This window comes from Protopterus annectens, chromosome 6.part0, assembly GCF_019279795.1.
Source record: "Protopterus annectens isolate FY-2018-M chromosome 6.part0, PAN1.0, whole genome shotgun sequence".
NCBI classification, from domain to species: Eukaryota; Metazoa; Chordata; order Ceratodontiformes; family Protopteridae; genus Protopterus; species Protopterus annectens.
This window is the reverse complement of record NC_056737.1, coordinates 1,550,896,616-1,550,921,794: the sequence shown is the minus strand read 5'-3', so window position 1 is coordinate 1,550,921,794 and position 25,179 is coordinate 1,550,896,616. Positions and strand designations below refer to the sequence as shown.

The window sequence follows — 25,179 nt, the reverse complement described above, 5'->3', positions numbered from 1 at the left end:
CATCTCATCCTTTATTCTCACTGAAGGCTTGGATCCGATCCGTCTCGGCCTTTTTATAAGCTCGAGGTCCTCAGCCAAGCTCATGGGCATTTTTCCCTACCATAACACAACTGTTCTATAACCTCAGATCTTGTTTGCCCTCTAGCAGTGACTATAAGTATTCATTACTAAGAATATGTGACAAACATATACCCAAGAAATATCCTTAAAGGCTGCAGAGTCCTATAAAAATCCAATTAGAACTCCTCGGTCTACCAGGAGGGGAATGGTGGGTGGGCTGTGAGAACAAAGGACGAGATGGATAACACACATGGAACGTTATGGTGAGTACATAACTTCTTTATGCATTGTTGTCAATCTCGTCTTTATTCTCACTGATGGGACCGTGTCCCTAGCTACCTAATACTTGGGTGGCTCATGGAGAATATTCCTCAAAACTATAGAATCAAAGGATGCTCTACTCCTAGAGGCCAAATCCCACTTGTAATGACTGATAAAAGTATGTGGTTTAGCCAATGTAGCTGCAGCACAGATGTTATCTAAGGGTAATCTGGCTTGGAAAGCCACTGAAGTGGCTACTGACTTGGTAGAATGAGCTTTGATAGGATTTAGAATAGTCTTGTGGTTAGAAGTGTATATGAAAGATATACATTGTGATAGCCAGTTGGATAGTGTTACCTTAGAAACTGGTTGAGCTTTTCTAATGTCTGAATAAGAGATAAAGAACTGATTTGACTTTCTGAATTGTGATGTCCTGCGCAAATACAAACGTAACTATCTATGGACATCTAAAAGGTGGAGAGTGTATTCTCCTTTGTTTTGAAAGTTTGGAAAGAACCCTGGTAATTCAATGGATTGGTTGATGTTTGTTTCAGATACCATTTTAAGTAAAAATGAAGGGATTGTTCTCATAGAGACTTTGTCTTTATGAAAAATTATGTATGGATGCTTAGAGGATATATTTACTTTGTAACTCAAAAACTCCTCTTGCTGAAGTACATATAGCTACTAAGAGACACATTTTCCATAAATATTTCATATCACATGTGGCAAAAGTTTCAAAGGGTGGGTAAACAAGATTTGACAATACAAAATTCAAATCCCAAGGTGGAATAGGGGTTCTGTATGGAAGCTAATTAAGGAAGTACCTTTGAAGAATGCTTTACAAAGCCTGTTTGAAATTATAGAGGTACCATTGTCTCTTATGCGAAAATTAGAGATGCCTGCTAATTGCACCCTAATAGCTGCAGCAGTTCCTTCATTGAATAATTTGGCTCAAAATTTCAGAATAGAATGCAAAGGTGCTGTGAAGGAATCTATGTGATTAAGATTAGACCAGGCCACAAATCTTTGCCATTTACTCTTATACAGTTTCCGAGTAGAGTTCTTATAGAAAGAAAGCAAAATGTGTTTTACTGAAGAAGAAAGCAGAGGAAACCTGGCTATCATGGGAAGTGGAGCAGCCAAGCTGTTAGTTTGAGATTTTGTAGACTGGGATGAAGTTCTCCTGATGGATCTGTCAGTAGATCTGGAAGATTTTGTAGACTGGGATGAAGTTCTCCTAACGGATGTGTCAGTAGGTCTGGAAATGGGTCCAGAATCCATGCTCCCTTCTGTACACGAGACCAGATGAAGAAAAAGCATATCTGTCGAGACCAATAGGGGGCAATTAGGATTACTGCAGTCTCCAGTAAGCTTGCTTTCTGTAGGAATTTGGGAATCAGAGGTATTGTTAGGAAAGCATAAAGAAGTTCCAGGAGCCAATCATGAACAAGTGCATCCCTTAGTGACTCTCTCGTCCGCAGGGATCAAGGCAATGTAGCTGCTGGAATCGGCATTGATGGGTGATGCAAAGAGATCGCAGCACAGCTCGCCCCATTTGCAAACATCTCTTCCACCACTTTCTGACTGAGGGATGACTTGGGTGGCCAAAGAATGGCTCTGTTCAGTTTGTCTGCAATCACACTGGATTTCCCCGGGATGTGCATTGCTATGAGAAAGCAGTTGGAGGCCTCTGCCCATTGCCAGACCCTCAGGGCTTCTCAGCATAAGGGGTATGATTTGGTTCCTCCTTGTTTGTTTATATAGCCATGTGTAGGGACTACCCACATTTCTATGTTGGTAAGACGGATAGATCTTTAGGTAAGCATATTTACGAACACATATACAGCATTAGGAAAAAAAAAACAATAACGCTTTGTTTAAACATGGCTTAATACAACCTACACATACAGGGTTCTTATTTGGAATTTTGGAACAGGTTAATATTGATCCAGGGGGGGGTGACTGGGAAAATTGGGATTGTTGTAGGGAGACATGCTGGCAGCTCAGATTAAATGGTTCTACTAGTCCAGGTTTAAATGATCATGTCTCCATTAAACCCTTTTTAAGAATTAGAGCATCTAAATTATGAAAAGTACATAAGTATACATAATAGGTTGTATTTATATACGTACTTATATATATAAATATATATATATATATATATATATATATAAATATATATATATATATATATATATACTTAAAAATAACCACAAACCACTTCCCAATGCAAACCAAGTAACAAAAAAAAAAAACACAGAAACCACTTCAATCTGAGATAGATTTAATAAATTTAGCGCTTTCGTCAGTCCATTCAAAATGATTTCATCAGAATAAAAAATTAGTGTACCAAACACATTATATATAGCCCCAAATTTCTAAATAATCAATTACTTAATAAACTGAATCTAACATTTAAAGTGACATGTGCTATTTAATACCTAGTATATAAAACCTATACAAAATATACATTTTAAATAATTTTATAATATAATAATAATAAATCATCCTAACTACACATGTATATATACTCCTAAAATCCTAAAAATAAGTAACCCATAAAGGTCAAACACTCATGAAATACCAATAAGTATTTAAAAAATGTTGTCACAGGTGGAACTCTGATTTTAATTTTAGATAACTAGCCAGGGACACGACCTCATTCAACCCAGGAGGGTTAGTGGCATTCACCCTCAGTTGCCACATCAATTCTTTATATTCTAAAAATGTTTCACTGGGTCCCCCCTCTTTCATTAACTTCTACATGCTCCAAAACAAAGAATTTAAAGTTATGTTCAGGGAACTTGTTAAGATGTTTTGCAAGGGCATTATTATTGTTGCCTCTACCAATGTCATATATGTGTTGATAAGTGCGTGTTCTGAAGGTGTTTTTGGTTTTCCCAGTATAGTATCTTTCACACATTTGGCACAATGCAATGTACACCACATTCTTGGTGCCACAATTACTTTTGTGCCAAGACCTTATGGAACCATACAATGGTACTTCCACCTTCCAAAATATGTTTACATTGAGAGCAATGACCACACTTTCTTGTAAATCCACAACTTTGGGAACCCAACCCCACTTTTTTACGTTCCAACATGTTTTTAAATACAGGGTTTTTTTTATATACTACAACAGGTTTCTCCCCATCTTATTTCCCACCTGTTCATCATTTTTTAATAGGAACCAGTTATTATATAAAATATCTTTAATGTGTGAAAACTGTTAACAAAGGTAGACTTGAAGGGCTCCGCGAAGTCACAAAGGCACATCCAGGCCTGTCTCTGAAGAGCAATACCTGAACCCGCAGTTTTCCTCTTCCATCTGCTGTTAATGATATGAGCCTCATGGAAGAGGTTACTACATAAGTGAGGGTGGCAAACTAAGCATTAACTTTAGCTGCTACTGCATCAGATACAGCTCCTTGGAGGGAGTCTGTGGGTTCCTTTAACAGGTCCCTCTGTAGCCTAGTGAAATAGGTAAGGTAGTTCAGACTGAACAGCAAAGGTTGCTGATGAAAACACTCACTTTCCATATCTATCCATAGTCCTAGAGTCTTTATTAGGATGATGGATAGAGGAGCTGGTCTCAGATAGCTCCTTTTTAGTGGCAGCTGCCATGACGATGACATCAACTGCAACACCCTTAGTCAGAAAAGCTTTATTCATAAGGGCAGTAATTAACTTATTTGGCCTTGTAGGAGTAGCCTCTATAGAATCTGGGGTCTCCCAGGCTTTCCTAGAGATTAAATCCATAAGCTCGTCGGAAGGAGGAGTCACCCAAGACAAGGAAGGTTAAGACTCAAAAGCCTTCAGGTAAACTGACTCCTCAGCTGAAGGAGGATTGGACTGCCAATCACCTCTTTGTTTTAATAATTCCAGGCAGTCTCCAAATGAAACATCATCAGGAGGTGACCTTGGGGACCCTTCTGTGTCATCGAGGTCAGTGTCTGATGTGTGAGACTCCTCTGGGGAATCAAGGTGCTTCCTCTTGCAGGTCCTCTTTTGAGGGAACTCCTCTGTGGGATGCTCTGGAGAGGAGAGGTTTCAGAAGGGGGGGGTGTCCTGTTGGGCAACCTGAGCCCTGGGGTCTCTGCGATTGTGTGGAATGGTTACCTGAGAGGTAAAAGACAAATGGCCTGTAGAGGGAGGAAGATCCAAAAAAGGATGTGCCTGAGACTTGATAGGAGTCAAAACCCTCCTCATAACCTTGAAAGCAAACTGTCCCCGTCCCGAGGAATCCCCCAGATCTGACAAAGAGGTTGTCAGAGCCAAAGGCATGTTCAGAACCAGTGACAGAAGCTCCGAACCAGAGGTAGAAGCAGAACTCACTGGCACTGTACCCCCAAGAGGCAGGGTCAGAGCCAGAGAGATCCAAGCTGGCTCAGAGGACCTGACGGGAAAGTGTCGGCTCCTAGAGGTGTCCTGCTCTGAATGGAGGGAAACACTCACGGTGAATGTCTGCTCCAAGGAAGCCAATGGTCCTGGAGCTGACACTGACACAATCTGCAGATCAGAGTCTTCTGGCTCCGAAAGCGAAGGATGGATCAGAGGAGGAACAGTTTCTAGGGAGGTGGACTGTGTCTGATCAGATTCCTTTGGGCTCGGATCCAACAAAAGTTTGGATAGGGCTGGAGTTTTCAGCAACCTCTACACAACCATATCCACATCTTCATTGGATAAGCTCCTGGTAGACAGAGTAGAAAGAGATGGGGATCTAGACTTAGTCAATAATGGAGATGGGAGCCATGAAGTCACTGGTTCAAGTGAATTAGCTCCGATGTGTAGTTCGTGTTGGCGCAGAAATGTCGGAGCCGAAGGTTTTGTCATCTCCGATGTAGCTTTGGATCCATGAATGACTGTCTGCTCCAAGGATGCTGGTAGAGTTTTGGGTCTTGGCTCCGACGAATCTTTTGGAGCTGAGGACGCCCTCCTTGAAGTCTTGTCCAGTGACTTTGAGGACTCTAAAGAAATAGCTTCTGAAAAAGGGGGTTTTAGTAAACCCTTTAAAATCAACTTGTTTTTATGCCCTATAAGCACTCTCTGATTAAACCCATGACATACAGAGCAATTTTCTTGGAGATGAAGAGGCCCCAAGCAATACACACAGAGAATGTGAGAATCACTAAGGAGCATCTTCTTCCCGCATTTTTCACATTTCTTGAAACCTAACGGTTTCCCTTCCTGTTTCTGAGACATAATCTAATACACACACACACTCACACACACACACACGCACTGAGCAAAATTAGAAAGAGTAAAACATCTCTATCGCTCTCTCTCTTTTTTTTTTCAGTACACAAAAAGATCGTCCTCTAACTCAAACAGAGAAATAAAGGGTGGGTAGAAAAGAGAAGAAAACTGTCCACTAACTAAAAAGGACAATTACAGGAGGGAAGGGATGGGAGAGAAGATGTTCTCTAACTGAAACGGATGACGGAGATGACCCTCTAACTTAAACGGGTCGGTAATTTAAAAGGGGTAGGGAGACTCACACTAACAAACAAGACAGTTAAAGAAACAAGACAATAATAATTAAACTAGAAATAACCCTAGATAAACAATTAGCAATACTTATCCCAGAGCTTGGCTAAAAAGGAACCTCTTCGCTGTGTGGCAAACGAACTCTGAGGTTACAGAACAGTTGCATTATGGGTAGGAAAAAATGCCCACGAGCTTGGCTGAAGCTTATAAAAAGCCTGAGATGAATTTGATGGATCGGATTCGACCCATCAGTGAGAATAAAGACAAGATTGACAACACATCAGTAATCATACAGAATACTATATCAATAAAGTAACAGAACGTATACCAAGAACTAAGTCAACACGGGAATGCAGAAAGGAGATTCTGCTAATTGTGATAACTGCAATTAGGGATATAGACAATAAGCAAGACGGGGCTGAAATTTACTGCAAGAAACTGGCAAAGGGACCAAGGTATTGGGAACAAATTACTAGAGATTGAAAGATGATAGAACGGGAAGATGCCAAGAATTTATCTGGACTGCAGCTTAGAGATTACCTTCCTTATTAAGGATTGATAGCAGAGTATAGGCAAAGAGAAAGAACTATGGGGGTCCTAAATGAAAGACCAGCACTGGTAGAGTTTTTGGTAGAACGTAGAACAGAAGCTGCCATTAAAAAAGGAATAATTAGTACAGCATATAGAATACTGCATAATAACTATAAGAATCAATTAGAGGAGGTTCAAAAGGATTAGGAAGAGAGACTGGATAAGAAATTCACAAAGAAGCAATGGGAGGACAAATATATGTCTCCCAAATATGCAACAAAATCTAGAAGATTTAGGACTTTTGCTTGGAAATCTTTACACAAATATTTTTATACCCAAGTTGACTCCAGAGACTTTTTCCTCAGGCAGACTGCAATTGTTGGAGGTATAACGGAGAAGAAAGAGGTAATTGGGAATATATTTTCTGGGAGTGCAGCGAGTTGTGGACTTTAAGAATTCCCTGTGGGATGCACTGTTGGAGATGCTGGGTGGGAGGATTACTCTGACAAGGGAGATGATTTTTCTTAGCTATGATACAGAATCGGAATTGCCTAGACATGGTAAGGCCTTGCTGTCTCTTAATTATGGTGGCTGCCAAAAAAGTAATTACTAGAAAATGGAAATCAAAATCTAAACCAATTATATTAGAAGTAGTGAATATAGTAACAGAGATAAAACATCTGAAATTGAGATCTTTAGGAGCAAACTACATAGGAAAAAAATAGAATTGTGGGAATAATACATACAGGGGAGGAATGAGGTTTAAAAGAAGACAGCACTTAAATGAGCTATGTAATATTTGACTTAAATTTTTTTTTTCTCTTTCACTTTCTGTTTTCCTCAACTCCTCTCCTACTGCTACTGCTAGTTCTTTTACTGTTAGAAGCAATAATCTTGATGACAGTGGGCACCCCTGCTATTTTCCTCTTTCTATGCTTATATACCTCCATTCTCTATCACCGCTTGCTCATGAATTTTATAAATTGTTTTATCCATCCCATGCATCTCTTTCCCTCCACAAAAATTCCCATGTCACTGAACTACTTTTTATAGCACAAATGCCACTCTTCCTTCCCGTCTTGTTCCTTCTCTTCCACTTTCCTCAATCTGACACATCCAATTTTCCCCCTCAAGCTTATTTGTAAGACTCTTAATACCTTAGTTGGTAATGTTATGTCTGTCTTGAAAAAGCAATATCGTTCAGTAGCTTCCTGTTTCATCCAGTCTCTCTGTCTCTGGCTTGTATGACCACTCTTAAAGCCATAGCTAAGACAGCAAAAGGGGTGACTGACCCAGGCACAAGCTATTAGGGGGTGACACTGGTGTGGAATACGAGGTGCCAAACAGTCATTGCATATCAGCACATATCACATTAACCATTTAAGCAGCCCTGATTAATATCAGGGCTACTTAAATGAAGTAAAAGATTGTCTGGTATGTATGTGTGTGTGTGTGTGTGTGTGTGTGTGTGTGTGTGTGTGTGTGTGTGTGTGTGTGTGTGTGTGTGTGTGTGTGTGTGTGTGTGTGTGTGTGTTAGCAAATGTAGCAGCAGCTTCTTGAGCTGTTGAGGATGATTTTTTTTGTTCCTCACCACTAACTGAAGAGTGCTAACTGGGGAAAATTCCCAAAGTGACAACTGCACCAGCTATATCTCTGAAAACTCTTACCCTTCCTCATAGTGTCTGTGATCCTACCTTTATGCCCTATTCTTCCAAATTCCTCCACCCTTCTTTGACAAAGTTTCTGTTCTCTCTCATTTGTAGAATTTTGCTGGGTATTCATCTGTTCCTCCTGTTTTTCTGTTGTTCATCTCTTTACCACTTTCCCTAGCACCTTTATCATGATAGCTTCTCCGTCTTTTTTTCTGTTCTATACTTGACCTACACCACCCTCTCTCTTCTATCTACCCATTCCCACTGTGATGTTTTCTCTCTTCCTCATTCCTAACATAGTTGTTGATAGCCCTCATTAAAGGTTTCCCTTAACTTGATCATCACTCACTACATTTCTCCAGCATTTATCCTTTATGCAACATACCTCTCCAGTTTTTTTCTTCTTACAGTTTTGCCTATCTGACTACCAATAATCCTTACAATACTAAGCTTCAACCTTTCCAGCTGTCATGAGTATCACTTCCATTTCTGTCTTCAAAGCCATCTCTTTGTGAGTTATTTCTGCTACACTTGATCTCCCTTTCCATATTTCTCTTTGCATTTTCACTAGTTTCCCCTCAGACATCCCTATATCAGCTTCTTCACATTTCCTTCTTCTTCTTTCACCCACATGACTTTGGCACTAGCAGACGTATTTATCCCATCTCACCAGTCTTCCTCAAGTGCCTCTCTGGTCTTCCATGCTGTCTTATCTGACTCGTTTCACCACTTCTATCTGCTCTCTCCTTTTTTGTGCGTGTCCCATCCATTTTACACCTAGCCCACCTTCACCCTACCCTTCTCTGGCCCAATTCATCTTTTTGCTAAGGTGACTACCCCAGACTGTGATCATATATGTACATTTCTTATATTGTAGATCCTGGTCATTTGCAGCAAGTTTTGCTGTCCTGATAATTTATCCATGTTACTGGTCTGTATTAGACTATTCTTCGGGAGTGTGTATTTCTTCATGCTCATGTAATTTCTCTCTTTAGGTCCAGACACACTCTTTTCTCCATGTTCTTTTTCAGATCTTTCTTTTATATTCTTTCTTTCCATATTATTTATCAATCTCTCTTTACTGGGATCTGATGTGAAATTAAAGTCTTTACATGTAACAATTTTCCCTTTCTCTTCCATTCATTACTGTTTCTAAAAACAAATGTATAAAATTATTTGTTGTCTCTGTTCAGGGCACATATGTTTCCAAGAGTCCACCTTGCCTCCTTAATTCTTCTCTTCCATATTAGCTATCTTCTGTACTGGTACACACCTTCTCTGTGATTTGTGCATCTCTTATAAACAGTAAAGCCATTACCAACCCCCGAATATTTGTGGACTTGTGCTCCTTTTGGGCATTTTCAGCTCAATATTTTCTCACTCTCCCTATTCTTTAATTTTGTTTCTGGTATTAATACCAATTCCACCCATAGTATGTATAATCTTTAATGCACCCTCTTTCTAATTATTTGGGTTTGAACACTCCATATTCCACATCACCATCCTCATTTTGATCTCCTCCTTTTCTGTCCTACACAACTTCCGTCCTTTCTTTCACTATGTCACAGTATCCTCCCCTTCCCGACCTCTCTTTCTGAGCTGGCGTACCCATTACTTGGCATGCACCTATGCCCAGATCCCTCTCCTCTACTACCCTAGAAGTCAAGGAGTTATCTGCCACTCTGGGGTTTGGCCCCTGAGCAGTTGCTATCTTTCTGTCATTCTCTCTTGAAACACTATTCTCACTCCTGCTTCCACCATGCTGAGTTCACCACACTCCCTTTGTTCTCTGCTCTTCCTTGTAATCTTCTCCCTTTTTTCCCTGAATGTTTCTTCGGCATACCTCAACTTCATGCAGTAAACACTTCCCTAGTCTGTATCCACATTGCTTTATCTCATTTTGGTATCTCCCCTACTAGTCTTGCTCTAAACTCTAAATATTTACTTTTGTCTCATTATACAGTGTGCTTCAATACATCCTGTCTAATAGAGAGCACTGCAACTCACAGCTGGCAATTACAATTTCAACTTGCCATTTCTACTACCCTTCTTTCTTATACTACATAAATTATTAAATAAATAAATTATTGTAAAACTCCACTGCCAATTATGAGTGGACAGGTGATCCACTGTAGCGACCCCTAACCAGGAAAAGCCGAAAGAAGAAGAAGAAGAAGATTAAATAAATAAATGATTACTCTTCCAAGCTAAGAAGACATCTCATGCCCACCATTTAACATAATAGCTAAGAGACAATACTGTCATCTCCCTGACAACCCATACAAAACTTCTCGGAGTGTCAATAGACAATAACCTAAAATTTGGCTTACATGTCTCCCTAACAATAAAAAAGTCCATTAAGAAATGTGGAAGTCTATATAGGCACAAAAGGTTTGTGACCAAAATTGCCAAAATTATATTAGCACAAACCCATCTGCTCTCCACTCTACTATATGCCTTTCCAATTTTAATTAATCTTAGGAAAACTGATTATCTAAGCCAGAAGCATGTTATAATAAAATTGCTAAGTTTGCATCTGACTCTCCATACAGAACACATCATTGTACATCTTTAAGGATACTAGACTGGCTTGAACTTCCCAACGCTATTCTTTACAAGCAATTCTCTCTACCTTAAAAAAATTGTAACACAACCAACCAGAATCCCTGCACTACAAAATCTCATCCTTTCTTACAGTTCCAGCAAACCATTTCACTCTAACAATAAGAACTTACTCACCATCATGAAGGCCAACAACACTGCAGGAGAATCTATTTTCCAGCTATATATCTCATATTTGGAACTCCCTTCCTAACTCCATTCTCTCAATCTCATCCACTAACCACTTTAAGCCATCACTTAAAGCTTATCTAAAAAATAAGTGGCTATGTTCCTGTACTAACCCCTTGTGAATGCTCTGATACACCGCAGCATACCCCAACCATATCCAACTTCTTCCCTGGTGTTTAATCTTTTATTCCTACCAGCCTAACCTTATAGTGTGACATAAGTCATACTTTACAAATAGTACTAGCTATGTTCAAAGCCTAGGTTTTGTTGTCATGATGTAACAAATTTGTATTTTCTTATGTATACTACATTGTTTACTTTATACTTCACTGATTATTGTAATTCGTGCATTAAAATTTACTGTTACTCATGGAGCTTTTCTCCCTGGGCCTCTGCTGAAAAAGGACCCATTCCAGTCAGACTATTCCCTTAAACAAATGTTAAATAAATAAAATGGCATTCCTGTTTTACACAGCAGCAAACATCCACTCCCTCTCTTCTCCATCTGTATTTCACTCCCTTGGTATGTTGCTGCTCTCCTATATAACCTTGATTTCAGTCCCCTTGGACAATCTCTCTCTCTCCAACTCGGTCCCTTTTCCCTGTTTCTCTGTACTCATGTCCACAGACTAGGGGTTTGAACTCTGATAAGGCTGCCACACTACTTCTCTGAACACTTTTTTAAAATCTTCTTGGAAGAAAAATCAACTGGTTATTTTATCTTGCATTTAATAACCTCTATCGGTCCACATCTGGATTGCCTCTCTTCTCCAGCTACCCTTGGTTTTACCCCTTCTTTACTGTGTTCTGAAGTTTTCATCCATTTTGTCCAGTTTCTGTAAGCCTCCTGTGGTTCAACACAACTCAACAGAATGCTTGGAAACTTTTAAGCTTCCAGCTACCCATCTTTTGTTCATCTCTTTTCTCTTTCCACATTCTCTTTATTTTTTATTTTCTGCTTATCCTTTTTTATCTCGTATGTTTCTTGGGATGTTCATTAATTTCTTAGGATTCTTAGGATCTGCTGTCTCTTGTGTGTCTCAGCCCACATTGCCTTTTTTCTAACCCCTTACTTGGTCTATGTTAACTTTCATTTTTGTCTGTATGCCTTCCTTCCTCCCACTGACATGTCTTCTCCTTGCTCACCCAACTTTGCTCTCTTCCCTTGTGGTGAGTATATTTGAGAAAGACTCTTTCCCCTGTCATTCTCCTTCTCTATGTTTCTGCGCTTTGTGTTTGATCTCACATCACTGTTATTGCAAACTTTGAATTCTTGTATTGTTGCTTTTTTACACATCTGCAACCCTATCAGTTCAATTTCAGATAGCTATTTAACTCCTTTCCTTCACAGAATCTTAGCTACAACCCCCCAGGTGACAGTTATGTTGGTAGGATGAGCAATTCCATGCATTTATTCCCAGAGTTATAAATTCCTGCAGTTTTGAGGCCATATTTTTTGTGTCACTATAATGACTTCAACAGATCCTCAACAACTATAACAAAAAATCCCTTTAACAGTATGGTAAGCAGTGTTCTAGCCTGTCTTATATATATATATTTTTATGTTACAGAAACTCATACATTCTAGGATATGCCTCAGTAGACCCCCATCTTATTATTTTTTCCAACTCTTAAGTATCCTTTCAATCTACCAGCAATGGCTTTTGAATATTAAATCTTTCCTGCAACAGTGCAGACGCTGATCCCTCAAGTTTCTGCTCAGCTAATCATTTTAGTGATTTACATTATCTTAATATTAACCAGTTCTCACAGTCTAGTTTGCTGTTTTACTGAGAACCCATTCCATTTCTTTAATGGAGTTGTTCATTTGCTGCTCTTCTAGGTCTTGCATTTTTACTCAGTTTTCCAGCTCACTGTGTTGTGCAACAAGCTTTGTTTTGACTTTATCATGTCCTGAGTCACCTCTATTAGTTCACCAAATAACATGCAGAGTTGTTCATCCAGTGAGGTGTCTCACAATTTTGCCATTTTAACACTGTTCTCTGCCCATTCATGCATTTTGGTGATTTTTCCTCAGTTTCTCTAAGAAACCTTCTTATATGTGACTTTTTTTCTGGCACTTCTTAGAGTTCAAGCAGACATCTTTGGCTTACTCTGTCTCTCCATCTCTCTCAAGTTTTTTTTAATGGAAAAAAGATTGAGCTAACTAGTCCTCCTTTAATACACCATTCTTGGGGAACTCTGTATCTTCTAGTAGTCTTTCTCTGTACCCTTGTACCCTACCCAGCAGTGTGACCTCTTTCTACCTTTAGGGCCTTCAAATCTGTATGCAGTATGCCAGCTGTGGTTTTACAAGAGCTTGACAAAGGGGAATCATTACTGCCTGTCATTAGATGCTACACTCATGGATATAATCTTCTGTATTTGATTTACCTTGCTGTTGACCCACTAAGTCTAAAGAAGTTCAGGCAATGCGTCCCAAATCCTTCACCTGCTCTGGGAAATTAAGGTCTATCACCCAAGTAAATAATGTACCCTGGGTTACTGTAACCCAGATGCATCATCATGCACTCTGAAGTCTTGAGGTGGAGCTGAAGCTTCTCAGATTATCCCCATAGATTCCTTAGATCCTATGCCACATTTGTACTTTGATTAAATTCTATCACTCCTGACCCTGGAGAAAATTTGATGTCATTTTCTTTGTCTATCCTACGTGGTGTCAAAGATGAAAATATTAGCTAGGACTGGACCACAGATCAAATTCTGTAGGGCAACACTTGTCCCAACAAGTACCTCCTACTGCCACTTATTGCTAAAAGTCTTTTAACCACTTCTCCATATTTCTCCACTCACTTACACAACCTGCTATGCCCTCTACTTTTTTACAAGAACCCCGTGGTGGGGGCTGTGTCAAAGGTATTGATGAAGTCAAAACAGAAAAGTCTTCTCCAGTACATTCCAGGGCTGCTTCTTGTTACCTTATAGAGGGGCAACATCACTGCTTGCTTTCAATTTATCAGGACCATTCCATTCCTAAGGGATGCCTTGAATGGCCTGTTAAAGCCTTTCTCTCTCTTGAAGATTCTACAGGAGATCCCATTAGGGCCACATGCCCTGTCATAACTTCTCACCTTCCTTAGTGCGTCTGACACCTTTTTTTCTTTTCTACAGCTACAACATCATGTCATCTGTCCACCCATCTTAATTTTCTGTCTTGCTTTCCCAGATTAGCATTGCTTCTACCTTTTCTTTAGTAAACACCAAATGGAAATTATCCATATAATATTTTCAGCTGTTCTCAAGCCTTTCTATATATCTGACTTGACTACTCCAATTTGCTGATATCCCCTAATAAGCCAATTCACGTATTTCCCTACCTACTTTTTTTGACTCTACCACATGCTTAAAGAAGGCCGTTTTCCTTTAATTTCCTTAATGTCTGTTAGCAGTTTTTTTTCCACTTCACTCCTTGCCTTCCTTATGCACTTTGCTGTCTTGTTCATGTCTCAACATGGTCCTTAATAGGTTTTCCAGTTGTACTTTTCTCCTTCCCCCATTTAACTTTTTCACCTCCTTATTGAACTACACAGGTTTCCTCCTATATACTTTTGCCAACCATCACAAATACTTTTGTCATGTTCCTCCAAATAGCTTCCTTTATTACACACTGCAATTTCTTCAATCCATGCTTTTCTCAACAAGACCCTTGCCCACTAACTCCTCTATCTTTCATAGTCAATCTCTCCATTATCCAAGATTCTGTTTTTATGACCATGTCTTGCATGTTTTTACACTGCCAGTTGCTGCAGTCAGTGGAACCCTAGCTTATAGATTGTTCACCTACTTTTTAAACATTCCCCCACCTGTCACTATCAGGCTATATTCTCACACATCTAATTTGACCCCCCCCCCATTTTCACAGCTCCATACTGGACAATCTTGGACATGTCCCTTCAAAACTAGGTGGGCCACCAACTTCTCAAAGAAATGCCTTTGTGGTACAAACACTAGAATCAAGGACTGACTAGCTGCAGGCTGGGTACTGTGAGCCATCATCCAGCACCAAAGGTTGGTCCCAGTCCCTCCACCCTGGTGGAGGGACTTGCAAAAATGCCACTCCTTGCTTCGCTGCATCGGTACTGATCTCTACCACAGGTCAGACAGGCAGTGCTTCTCCTCAAAATCTCCCCTGGGACAAGAGAGCTGACCAATGGCCATTTTATCCTATCCTCTTGGCAGTCCTGCCCTTGACCTTGGGTTACGACAGAAGGAGAGAGATGCACATCTTTTTTGCTAGAGGGACAATATCCCCTCATATTTTTCCCTTTTTAACAAATTTTATTATTTTTCTTTGTTGTTGTGTAAACACCTTTATTGAATTATCACTTAAGACATAGGCACACATACATTAATGGAAAACATATTAACATTTTTCCATTTACACACATTATACTTTACATATGTTTTTGTTCTTTATAACAACTTTCAGTCCAATATTACATCAATTGTTCAATCCATGCTTTCTCTTAAAGCTCACTCCTCCTCCTGAACATTATTCTGCATGCATTGTTCTCACAAATTCCATTATTTCTATGTAATTTGCTTTTCCCCTTTACTAAAGATTCTTCTTCCATTTTTTTTTCTCTTTTATAATATTTAATACTTCGTATACAGTTGGTTTAAATTTTGATTTCCATTTTCTAGTAACTACTTTTTTGGCAGCCAACAGAATTATTATGTCTAGACAATTTATGCCTGTATCCCACCTGAAAAGAAGCATTTCCTTAATTACAGCCATTTGCTCCTCTAATATTTTGACATGTTACTCTGTAGGGAATTTTTTAAAAATCTGCCAGTTCATTACACTCCAGTTACCCCTTTCTTCCCCACCACACCTCCAACATCATTTGCTATCTACACGAGGAAAACTTCTTTAAAGTCTTCTTAAGGTATAAAATACCCATTCAAATACTTCCAAGCAAAAATCCTAAACATTCTAGACTTTGCTGTATACTTGGGAGCCAAACATATGTCCTTCAATTGTTCCCCTGTAAATTTCTTTTCCACTCTCTCTTCCCAGTCTTTTCTAACCTCCACTGATTGATTTTTATAGGGTAACCATATGAAATGTTGGGACTGGCTAATATGGAGACTGAATGGACAAAACAATGGACTTGTATGTACTAAGTCCGAGATGCCATTTCTCGGAATATTCCCTTTTCTCCAAGGTGTGTCAATCTCGGAATTGGTATATATAAGTTTGGGAAGGTGCAGGAGGGCTTAACCCCCCCCCCCCATGCAAGAATACATTTTAGGAGGAGTGCAATTTTTGAGATTTGCTCTTTTCCTGTGTTTTTGATCTTTTTTTGTCAGCATGTCAGCACTCTGCATTTCGAGTGTTGACATTTCAATAGGCAGCCTTTTTATAGTTATCATACAATATTTTATATATCCTACAAATTATACCTTTTTTAACAGCAGCTTCTGTTCTAGATTAGACTAAAACTCTACCAGAACAACGTGTCTTTCATTTAAGACTCCCATATCCCTTTCTCTTTCCCTACACTCAGATATCAATATCTGGTAGAGAAGGCAGTCTCTAACCTGCAGCCCAATATTCTTCTTGGCCTCATCCTACTCTATTACCTTTCCCTTTCTAGTTGTTTGCTCTGAATACATTGGCTACTTTGCCAGTTTTCTACAGTAAATTTCAACCCCCTATTGCCTACTTTCAGTAATCTCTATTTGCAGTCATCCTTACTCACACAATCTTCTTTCTCCATTCCCATGCAAGCTTAGTGCTTAGAATACATCCTGCAATTTTATAGATATATTATTCTGTATGATTATTCTCCTTAAGAATCTGGTTACAAAATCCCACTCTCATTACTTCTTGATCCCCCCAACACTTATTCATCCCTTTCCTCTTTGATTTATAACCTTTTGCTTGTGTTATATACAAACATATATATATCAGCATTAACTGTGCAGCTCTAAAATATCCTTTCACATCAGGTAACCCTAAACCTCCCTGTTCTATTGGGAGGATCAACTTATCTCATTCAACTCTTGCCATGTTTCCCTTCCAGATAAACTCCTTCAACTCTTTATTAATTATTGTCCAGGACTTCTATGTTTGATAAAAATATGCCTGCCCTCTATATAAAACTAAAAGGACTAAAATATTTTCAGTTATTGCATCTTAGTTGCCATATACAAGAACTTCCAGATTTTTAGTTTTATATTATCTTTTGTTTACTCTCTTCTCACATTTTAAGAAACTTTACTGAAGTTGCATTTAAAAGCTCATTTTGTAAATCCTCACTTTAAAATTTTTGCAGAGAACTACATAAACAATTCTCCCCTTCTCTATGCCAACAGTTATCAAATGTTTGAACTATTATAGATCAAATATTTCAATTAGCTTATTTTCTGTGCTGACCACCATGGATGATGACATGCTTCTATCTACTTCATGCAGACTCTCTCATACATCATCTTCTTCCTTCCCACCCATTCCTTAATCCTGTCCTTAACCAACTCATCTTTCCAAGCATGTTCCACTGGGCAACATGAAGAGGCTGTAAATGTATCAACTCTCTGCCTTTGCCCCTAAAACTGATGATTGGTTCTGTTTTTCCCCCTCCTTCCCTGTTTCACATCTCCGTTTACAAAATCACATTCATGTTCATTCCTGATATACATTGTCACACCACCTCTACCCTATCATTTTTACATACCCTACATTCTAAGATATCAGGTCCCAGCAATTATTTAGGAGTGGCCCATGTTTTGGTTATTCGAACCTTGTCAGCTTGATTATTAATTACTACTGTTTCCAGATCAGCCATCTTACTACCCCAAATTCTGGCACTACTGAGGCTCAACATGAAGCTGCCCAGACATAATGTGAAGAAAGAATTTACTCAAGAGCTACAGTACTAGTTACACACATCAAAACTAATATAATAGCACAACAATGCCAAGGTACTGCCTTTTATTACTTTAACTCTAGTGTTAAAATAACATAAATAATTATATGATTGTACTCTTTTCCAGAAGAAAATATACAGCATTATATCAGTGATACACATAAGCATGTTGAGACTACATCTATGTACTGTACGACAATACATTTAGGAAGAAACATCCGATATTTAAAAGAATACTCACCGCTGTTTCCATCTTTTCCCCATTGCACCAAACATCCATAGTGTCTTTTTCTGTTGAAAAGAAAAAAATGTTTAAATAGCTGTTTTAGTTAAGTGGCACAGTGTTTAACAGTTAACAGGCAAGACATATATGTGTGCCTAATGCAAGAGTAATATCAAGTTGGAAAGAAACACTAGATTGCATTAAGCTGATGAACGGGACTGTGTGTGTAGTTTAAACATGATGATTTGTAGCTACTTTTGCTTATCTTCCTGACAGCCATACATTTTAATCTAAATTTCACTTGAATTCCACATTAGCACAGAACATTCTAAAACATACACACTCAAAAAGAAAAAAATCCATACAAGAAAAATCAATGAAACTCTACTGCAATTTTGTTAGAAACTGAAAATCCATATATTTAAATAAAGCACTGATCACTTGACATAAGATACCGCAGTGGTGCAATGGTAGCGTTGTTGCCTCACAGCAAGAGGTTTTCCTGTTCAATTCTCGGCTGGAGTGCGGGGAGTGCCTTCTGTGTGGAGTCTGCATGTCCTCCCCGCGGTCGGGTGGGCATTCGAAAGACATGTGTAAATGGGCATACCCTGGTTGAACGTCGAGCTGGCACCTCGGCGTTCGTCAGAATCTACTGCCAATCATTAGCAGACCAGAGTTCCGCTGTGGCGACCCCTAACCGGGAAAAGCCGAAAGACAACAACTGATCACTTGACATACCAATGAATGTGGTTGATTTACACAGTCACTCAATACCAAATGCTGCAAACTTCATAAGCTTAATTGGGCTTCCACATCTGCCTAGCATATGGGACATCAGCAAATCTGAGAGATTAGAAGTGCTCCACTTCTCCACCACCTGAATGACCAGTCTTGTCACAAAACTTAAAGGGCTCCCTAATATTCATCTGGACAAGACTTCCATACTCACACTGTTTTCAATACAACAAGAAAACTGTTTTAAATTTCAAGTTTCTGACTGTGATACAATTTCAGTAGCATGGCCTTGTGTGACAAGTTTGTCTTTTCTATAACTAATCTATAAATGTTCCAACAATTAAAACAGCTTTTAAAAATATTCCCAGTTTGGGACTTCCAAGATGGCTGCACACTGAGTAACAGATTCATTTCAGCTCTCCTGGTGTGAATACAGAAACTCAGAAAACAGTGCCAGTGAACCTGTGTTTTTTTTGGGTAAACTTCAGTAACTGGCTAGTAAGTGCACCTGCCTGGATGCCAGCAAAAAATAAATTCAGAGAACCTGAAAAAAAATCAATCACAGAAGGTGAGGAGAAAACGGTCACTGAGAAGAATTCTACTGCTGTTCAGCTCCAGCTTTGGTGCAAGGCATAACTTCTTGTTAAGTCAAATGTCCTTATAGCCGATTAAAATAAAATCAACACTTAAGGAGGATATCCACTCAAATAACAAATGGCTGGAAAAAATGGAAGGAGCTTTAAACAAATATACAGATGAGGTGATACAATTACAAAAATCAGAGGTCGAAAATGAAGAAAAGGCTGGTTTTGTACGAGACTGCTCAAGAAGAGATGTTTCAAAAAATAATAGAATCAGTGGACAGAGTACATAGGGAAAACCTGAGATTTTCTGCTACACCGGAGAAGCTGGAACAACAGCCTCTATTAATTTTATGAAAGCACAAATAAGCAACTGGACTGGTATTCCACAGCAGGAGTTGTTAACTGAAAGGGCATATTGTGCATATGCTCCAAACCCGGGCATGAAAAAGCAATCTAGACCTTTAATACTAAAGATGCAATCCTACCAGCAGAAAGAATTGATTCTTTTATTTTTTAAACAAGAAACATCTTTATTAAATTATCATGTATGACACAGACAATCTTGCATTCAGATAAATGAAAATAAACCATACCGACACAATTTCAGTTGCAAACATTATACATTACAAACCATGCTGACACAACATAAGATACAAACATTATATATCACTTATAATATACCCAGCCATTGTCAGTCAAACATTACATAGTTCATTAAAATCTTGGCCTCTTAAACCTCGTGCCTCCTCTGCATTAGTTAATCCCATAATTCCCATGTTTACTATGTAATTTATTCCTACCCTATTCTAAAGATCCCAATTCCAGTTGTTTTATCTCTGTTACTATCTTCGGTACTTCTAGTAAAGTTGGTTTAGACTTTGATTTCCATTTTTTAGTAACTGCTTTTTTTGGCAGCCATCATAATTAGACTCAGCAAGGCATTCTTACTATGTCAAGGCAATTCAGATTTTCTATCATAGCTTAAAAAAATAATTTCCTTAGATACATCAATTTGCTCACCCAGCATCTCCAATAGAGCAGTCTGCAGGGAATCTTTAAAGTCTGAAACAAAAAACACAGTCCCTGCACGTAAGGCAACTACCAGGTCTTAAAAGGCAAATCAGAAAAAAATGTTGACCACTGATGAAGGCTTGATATATAAGCCGAAACCGGCTTGGATTGTGGACTGTAGGCTTTCTGCCCTTTTATGTGCCTTATGGCATAATAAAGAGAGATATTATCTATCAGTACACCATTGTCTGCTGGTCAGTGTTTTTTTTCTCATCTTTAAATTCTGCCCACTCATTACACTCTCAGAAAATATGTTTCCAGTTACCTCCATCTTCCTGATCACATCTCCGACAATTACTGTCTACCCGAGGAAAAATTCTTTGGAGTCTACTTGGGGTATAAAATACCTACATAAAAACTTCCAAGCAAAAATCCTAAATCTTGTAGACTGTTGCATATTTGGGAGGCATACATATACCCCCCCCCCATTGTTTATTTGTGAATAGCTTATCCAGTCTCTATTCCCAATCCTTTCTAACCTCCACTGATTGATTCTTATAGTTACCATACAATATTTTATATGTTCTACTAATTATTCCTTTCTTAACAGCAACTTATGTTCTATTCCATGATATGGAAGGCAGTCTCTAACCTGCAGTCCAAATATGTGTTCTTGGCATCTTCCCATTCTATTACCTTTCCCACTCTAGTTATTTGCTCCCAACACCTTGGTTCATTTGCCAGTTTTCTCCAATAAATTCCAGCTACCTCTTGCCTATTCTCTGTATCCCTTACTGCAGTCATCCCTATTGGCAGAAAATACTTTCTCCATTCTCATGTTAGCTTAATTCATAGAATACTTTCTGCTACTTTATGAATATAATATTCTGTATGATTACTGTTATTCTCCTTAAAGGTCTGCATCCAAAATCCTAATCTCTCTTTGTATCTTGAGCTTCTACCATTTCATCATCTTCTCTTTCCACTTTGAGTTACAGTCTTCTGCTTGTGCTATGTATAGGTGCCTTAACTGTGTTACTCTGAAATAAATACACCTTCAAATCGGGTAATCTAAATCCACCCTGTTCTGTTGGAAGAATCAGTTTATCCCACTTGACTCTTGCTGTCTTCCCCTCCCAGATAAATTCCTTCAGCTCTTTATTAACTGCTATCCACAGCTTTTCTTCTGGTTGATAAAAATGTGTGACCTGTGTATAAGACTGAAGGGACTAAAAGCATTTTAACTGCCTATGTCATATCTTATTAGAACATTTTGTTTTAGTAAAAAAAAAAAAAAAAAACCCCTCAAACAAAAAAACAAATACACCCCTAAAACCTATTAATGTAATCCATCCATCTACCTATTCCTGTGCTAATCACTAGAATCCACAACTAACTGCAGTAAAATTCACTGTATAACTTAATTACTCAAACAAAACAACAAACAGATGATCACTAAACAGAGCTGGTGCTAACTATTCTCTATGTTTTAATATTTCATGCCTGCTGGTATGTATGTAGGGAGCAAATGGATATACTGGCTCAAGAATTTAAGGATAGGGGATACGATGATACTCTCATACATACTAGCATGCATGAAATATTAGAACATAGGGAAGAGTTAGCACAGCTCTGTTTAGTGATAATGTACAACAGAGGACAGAAAATGATGAAAGCATAGATTATCTTAGATATGTCACCACCCAAAGTACTATAACAAAAGATATAGAAAAAATAATATGTAAAAACTGGTGGATTTTAACTTCTTTGCTAGAGTTAATACCCATTTTAGGTGATAAACCAAAATTGGCATATAGGAACTTAAAAATAGAATTATGTTACAAAGACTTTAGATTAAATAAAAAGAGATAAATATAACAAATAAAAGTGGCACAATTCCATGCCACAATTGTAGTTGTTGTAAGGGCATATCTGGTAAAATAGAATTTAAACATTCTATAAGTACGGAAATATGTAAGATAGAATGTCATGCAACCTGTAATACTGAATTATTTAGTTGGCTACTTGTATGCAATGTGAAAGTTTTTATTTGGGAAAATGCCCTAAAAGACCATATAATTGAGCACAAATCAGTGATTAGAAGGATAGTTGAAACCAATGCACTGGCAAAGCATTATAAAGATAGGGTCCAACACGTATTTAAATTCAAAGTAATACAGGTACTATATAGGGATATGAGGGGTGGTGATATCAACAATAAACTTGATACAGCAGAATATAAATGGACTACTATGTTAGAAGCAGATAGGTATCCGGGACTTCATAACTTAGTGAGTATAAAACCTATATTAGTAGCCAGGCAGGAGCAGTATACATAAACTTATAAGTATCTATGAATATTTATGAAGGTTATATGTCATCTTATTCTTATTTTTCTGCACATATTTGCTGTGATTTGTTTATATGCATCTCATAGGCTGAACATAGTGTATATTTTGTAGATGAATAATTTATATTGAAATTATTCTATATTTAACTGGAAATCAATTTTCATGGATTGATTGTGTCATGTGTTTTTAAAAGTAATAATTTAAAATGGTTAAAAGACCACGACAAACCAGTAAAAATAAAAGCCAGAAGTGTAAAGCTGAATGCCAAAATGCTGCAACGAAGTATAAAAATCCAAAAACAAAGTTTAATTAGCGCTTTCAGAAGAAATGGTATCCTTCCTTCATCAGACAAACCAGTAACCTTCCGAAAGCGCTAATTAAACTTTGTTTTTGGATTTTTATACTTCGTTGCAGCATTTTGGCATTCAGCTTTACACTTCTGGCTTTTATTTTTACTAATTTAAAATGGTTCTTTTAAATGAATTGTGTATACTGATGAAGAGTGTCACCCGAAAGCCTAACTCCATTTTATGTGAATAAATTGAGCGTTTTTCATCTGTTTGTTGTTTTGCCTGTGCTAATCACCACATCGGACAATGAGCGCTCTCCAGTACTTGTCATTTCCATAGTGGTTATGGTTTTTATGGGGTCAGTTTGCTAGCATGGGGTCCAAACCTCCTCCCATGTATACACATGAAGTCAAGCACACCACACTCATACCAGTGTCCAAACCACCTACTACATATCTTTGGAATGTGGGAGCAAACTGGATCACTCGAAGGAAATCCATGGGAATTTAGGGAGGAAATGCAGACTCCACACACAGGGCACCCCAGCTGAGAATCCAACTGGAGAACCTCTTGCTGTGAGGTGACAACGGTAATTGCTTCACCACTGCTCCACTCATTAACTTAATAACAACACATAAAACTAAGTACCTCTTCAAACACTGAAGTTTTACCCTCCTAATAGGAGCACATATTCCAAACTGACAGCCACGTACAGACTTGAGATAACTTAAAACAAAGGTTATCCATGTTAAGAAGCATGGTACAGCCTGTGGTTCTATTAAGTGCTGTCTGCCTTTGTTTTATCTTTATAGCTCTCTTAGCTAGGAAAACATTTTGAATGCTTTCATAAAACATTTTCTAAAAGCCTTTCTCTTTATCAGATTGTCTGCTAGAGACATGAGAACTAGATGTAGAAAAAAGCCTTATAATATTCAATACTCTTTTTCATTTATGCTAGAGACATGAGAACCAGACGTAGAAAAAAGCCTTATAATATTCAATACTCTTTTTCATTTACTTACTTTCTCTTAAAACCTGGTAGTAGATTAAGCTAATAGCCTTAACCCAGTCATTGCCCTATGCAAGAATGAGAAAAAGCACACTATTTTTTTCCTTTGTCATATTCCATTAACCAGATTTTTTTTACACTGTAGTGTCTACAATTCTTAAAACTGAACAGGGAGAAAGAGAGAAGAATAGAGAAAGAAAACAGGAAAAATATAGGAGCACATATTTACATTAGTATCCCCACTACACTTAAAAATAACTGAAATAATTTATAACATGCAAAGAAAATCAAGCACTATTTTTATTGTACTAATAAGAAAAACATTTGTTTTACTTACAGTTAACTTTCTCCCTCCTCTTCCCCCTACTGAGTATTTTTCCAAACATTAATGACATGAAGTAGGGCATTCTTGAACCACGTCTTCCCACTCTTCTGATTCGTGGAATAGGAATGCTGAGGAGAATAAAAATGAATGCCCACAGCAGAAAGGGTCTTTCCATCTTTTTCACACCTGGCTAGTGTGTCCGACTTTGGGGCCAAACAAGGAAGATCCGTCAAAGAAAGCATTGATGAAGGAAGACTTGAAAGGCTCCACGAACGCAAACAAATGCATCCAGGAGTGATGCCTTATGACAATGCCTGAACCTGCTGTTTTGGTCATCCCCTTGGCTTTCTGAGGGATGAGCCTCACAGATGAGTTTGATATAGACTCCAGGGTGGCCAGCTGAGAGGCAACATTAATCAGCACCTCATAAGACACAGCTCTAGCAAGGGTATCCGATAACTCCTTGATCAGATCCCTCTGCAGTCTAGTAAAGTGTCTCATGAACTTTAAGGCTCTCAGGGCAAAGGTCAATGACGCATAGACCAGCTTTATAAATCTGTCCATTGTCCTATGCTTTCAGTTAGGTGGATAAACAGCGGGACTCTCATCAGCAAGTTCTTTCTTGGTGGCCACCACCATGGCATCTATTTGCTCAGTATTGGTGATCTTCTGGTGCTGATAATATCTTGTCTGGTCTCTGGGGAATTGTCTCTCTGGAATCAGGGACTTTACATGTGCAATTTGTGCAATTAACGTAATGAGATCATCAGCGGGCGGGGTCATCCAGGAAGTAGATGGGCTAGCATCGGAGGCTTGCAGGTACACGGGTTCCTCAGAGGATGGGTCTTTGGGATTCCAATCATCCCTCTGTTTTAGGATCTCCAGGATGTCTCCAAAGGGGACATCTTCAGGGGGATGACCAGGGAGAACCCTCCCCCTCACTGAAGTCTGTGTCTTCTGTGACAGGTTCTTCC

At 38.5% G+C, this 25,179-nt stretch overlaps 1 protein-coding gene across 1 annotated transcript in view; it reads right to left on the bottom strand.

The window, feature by feature from the left end:
- Positions 1 to 25,179, bottom strand: part of FAIM (Fas apoptotic inhibitory molecule) — a 472,349-nt gene that overhangs the window by 15,788 nt on the left and 431,382 nt on the right. The window contains exon 4 of the mRNA XM_044075005.1: positions 17,919 to 17,968. Within this exon, the coding sequence (XP_043930940.1) occupies positions 17,919 to 17,968 (50 nt within the window). The remainder of the gene's footprint in view (positions 1 to 17,918; positions 17,969 to 25,179) is intronic.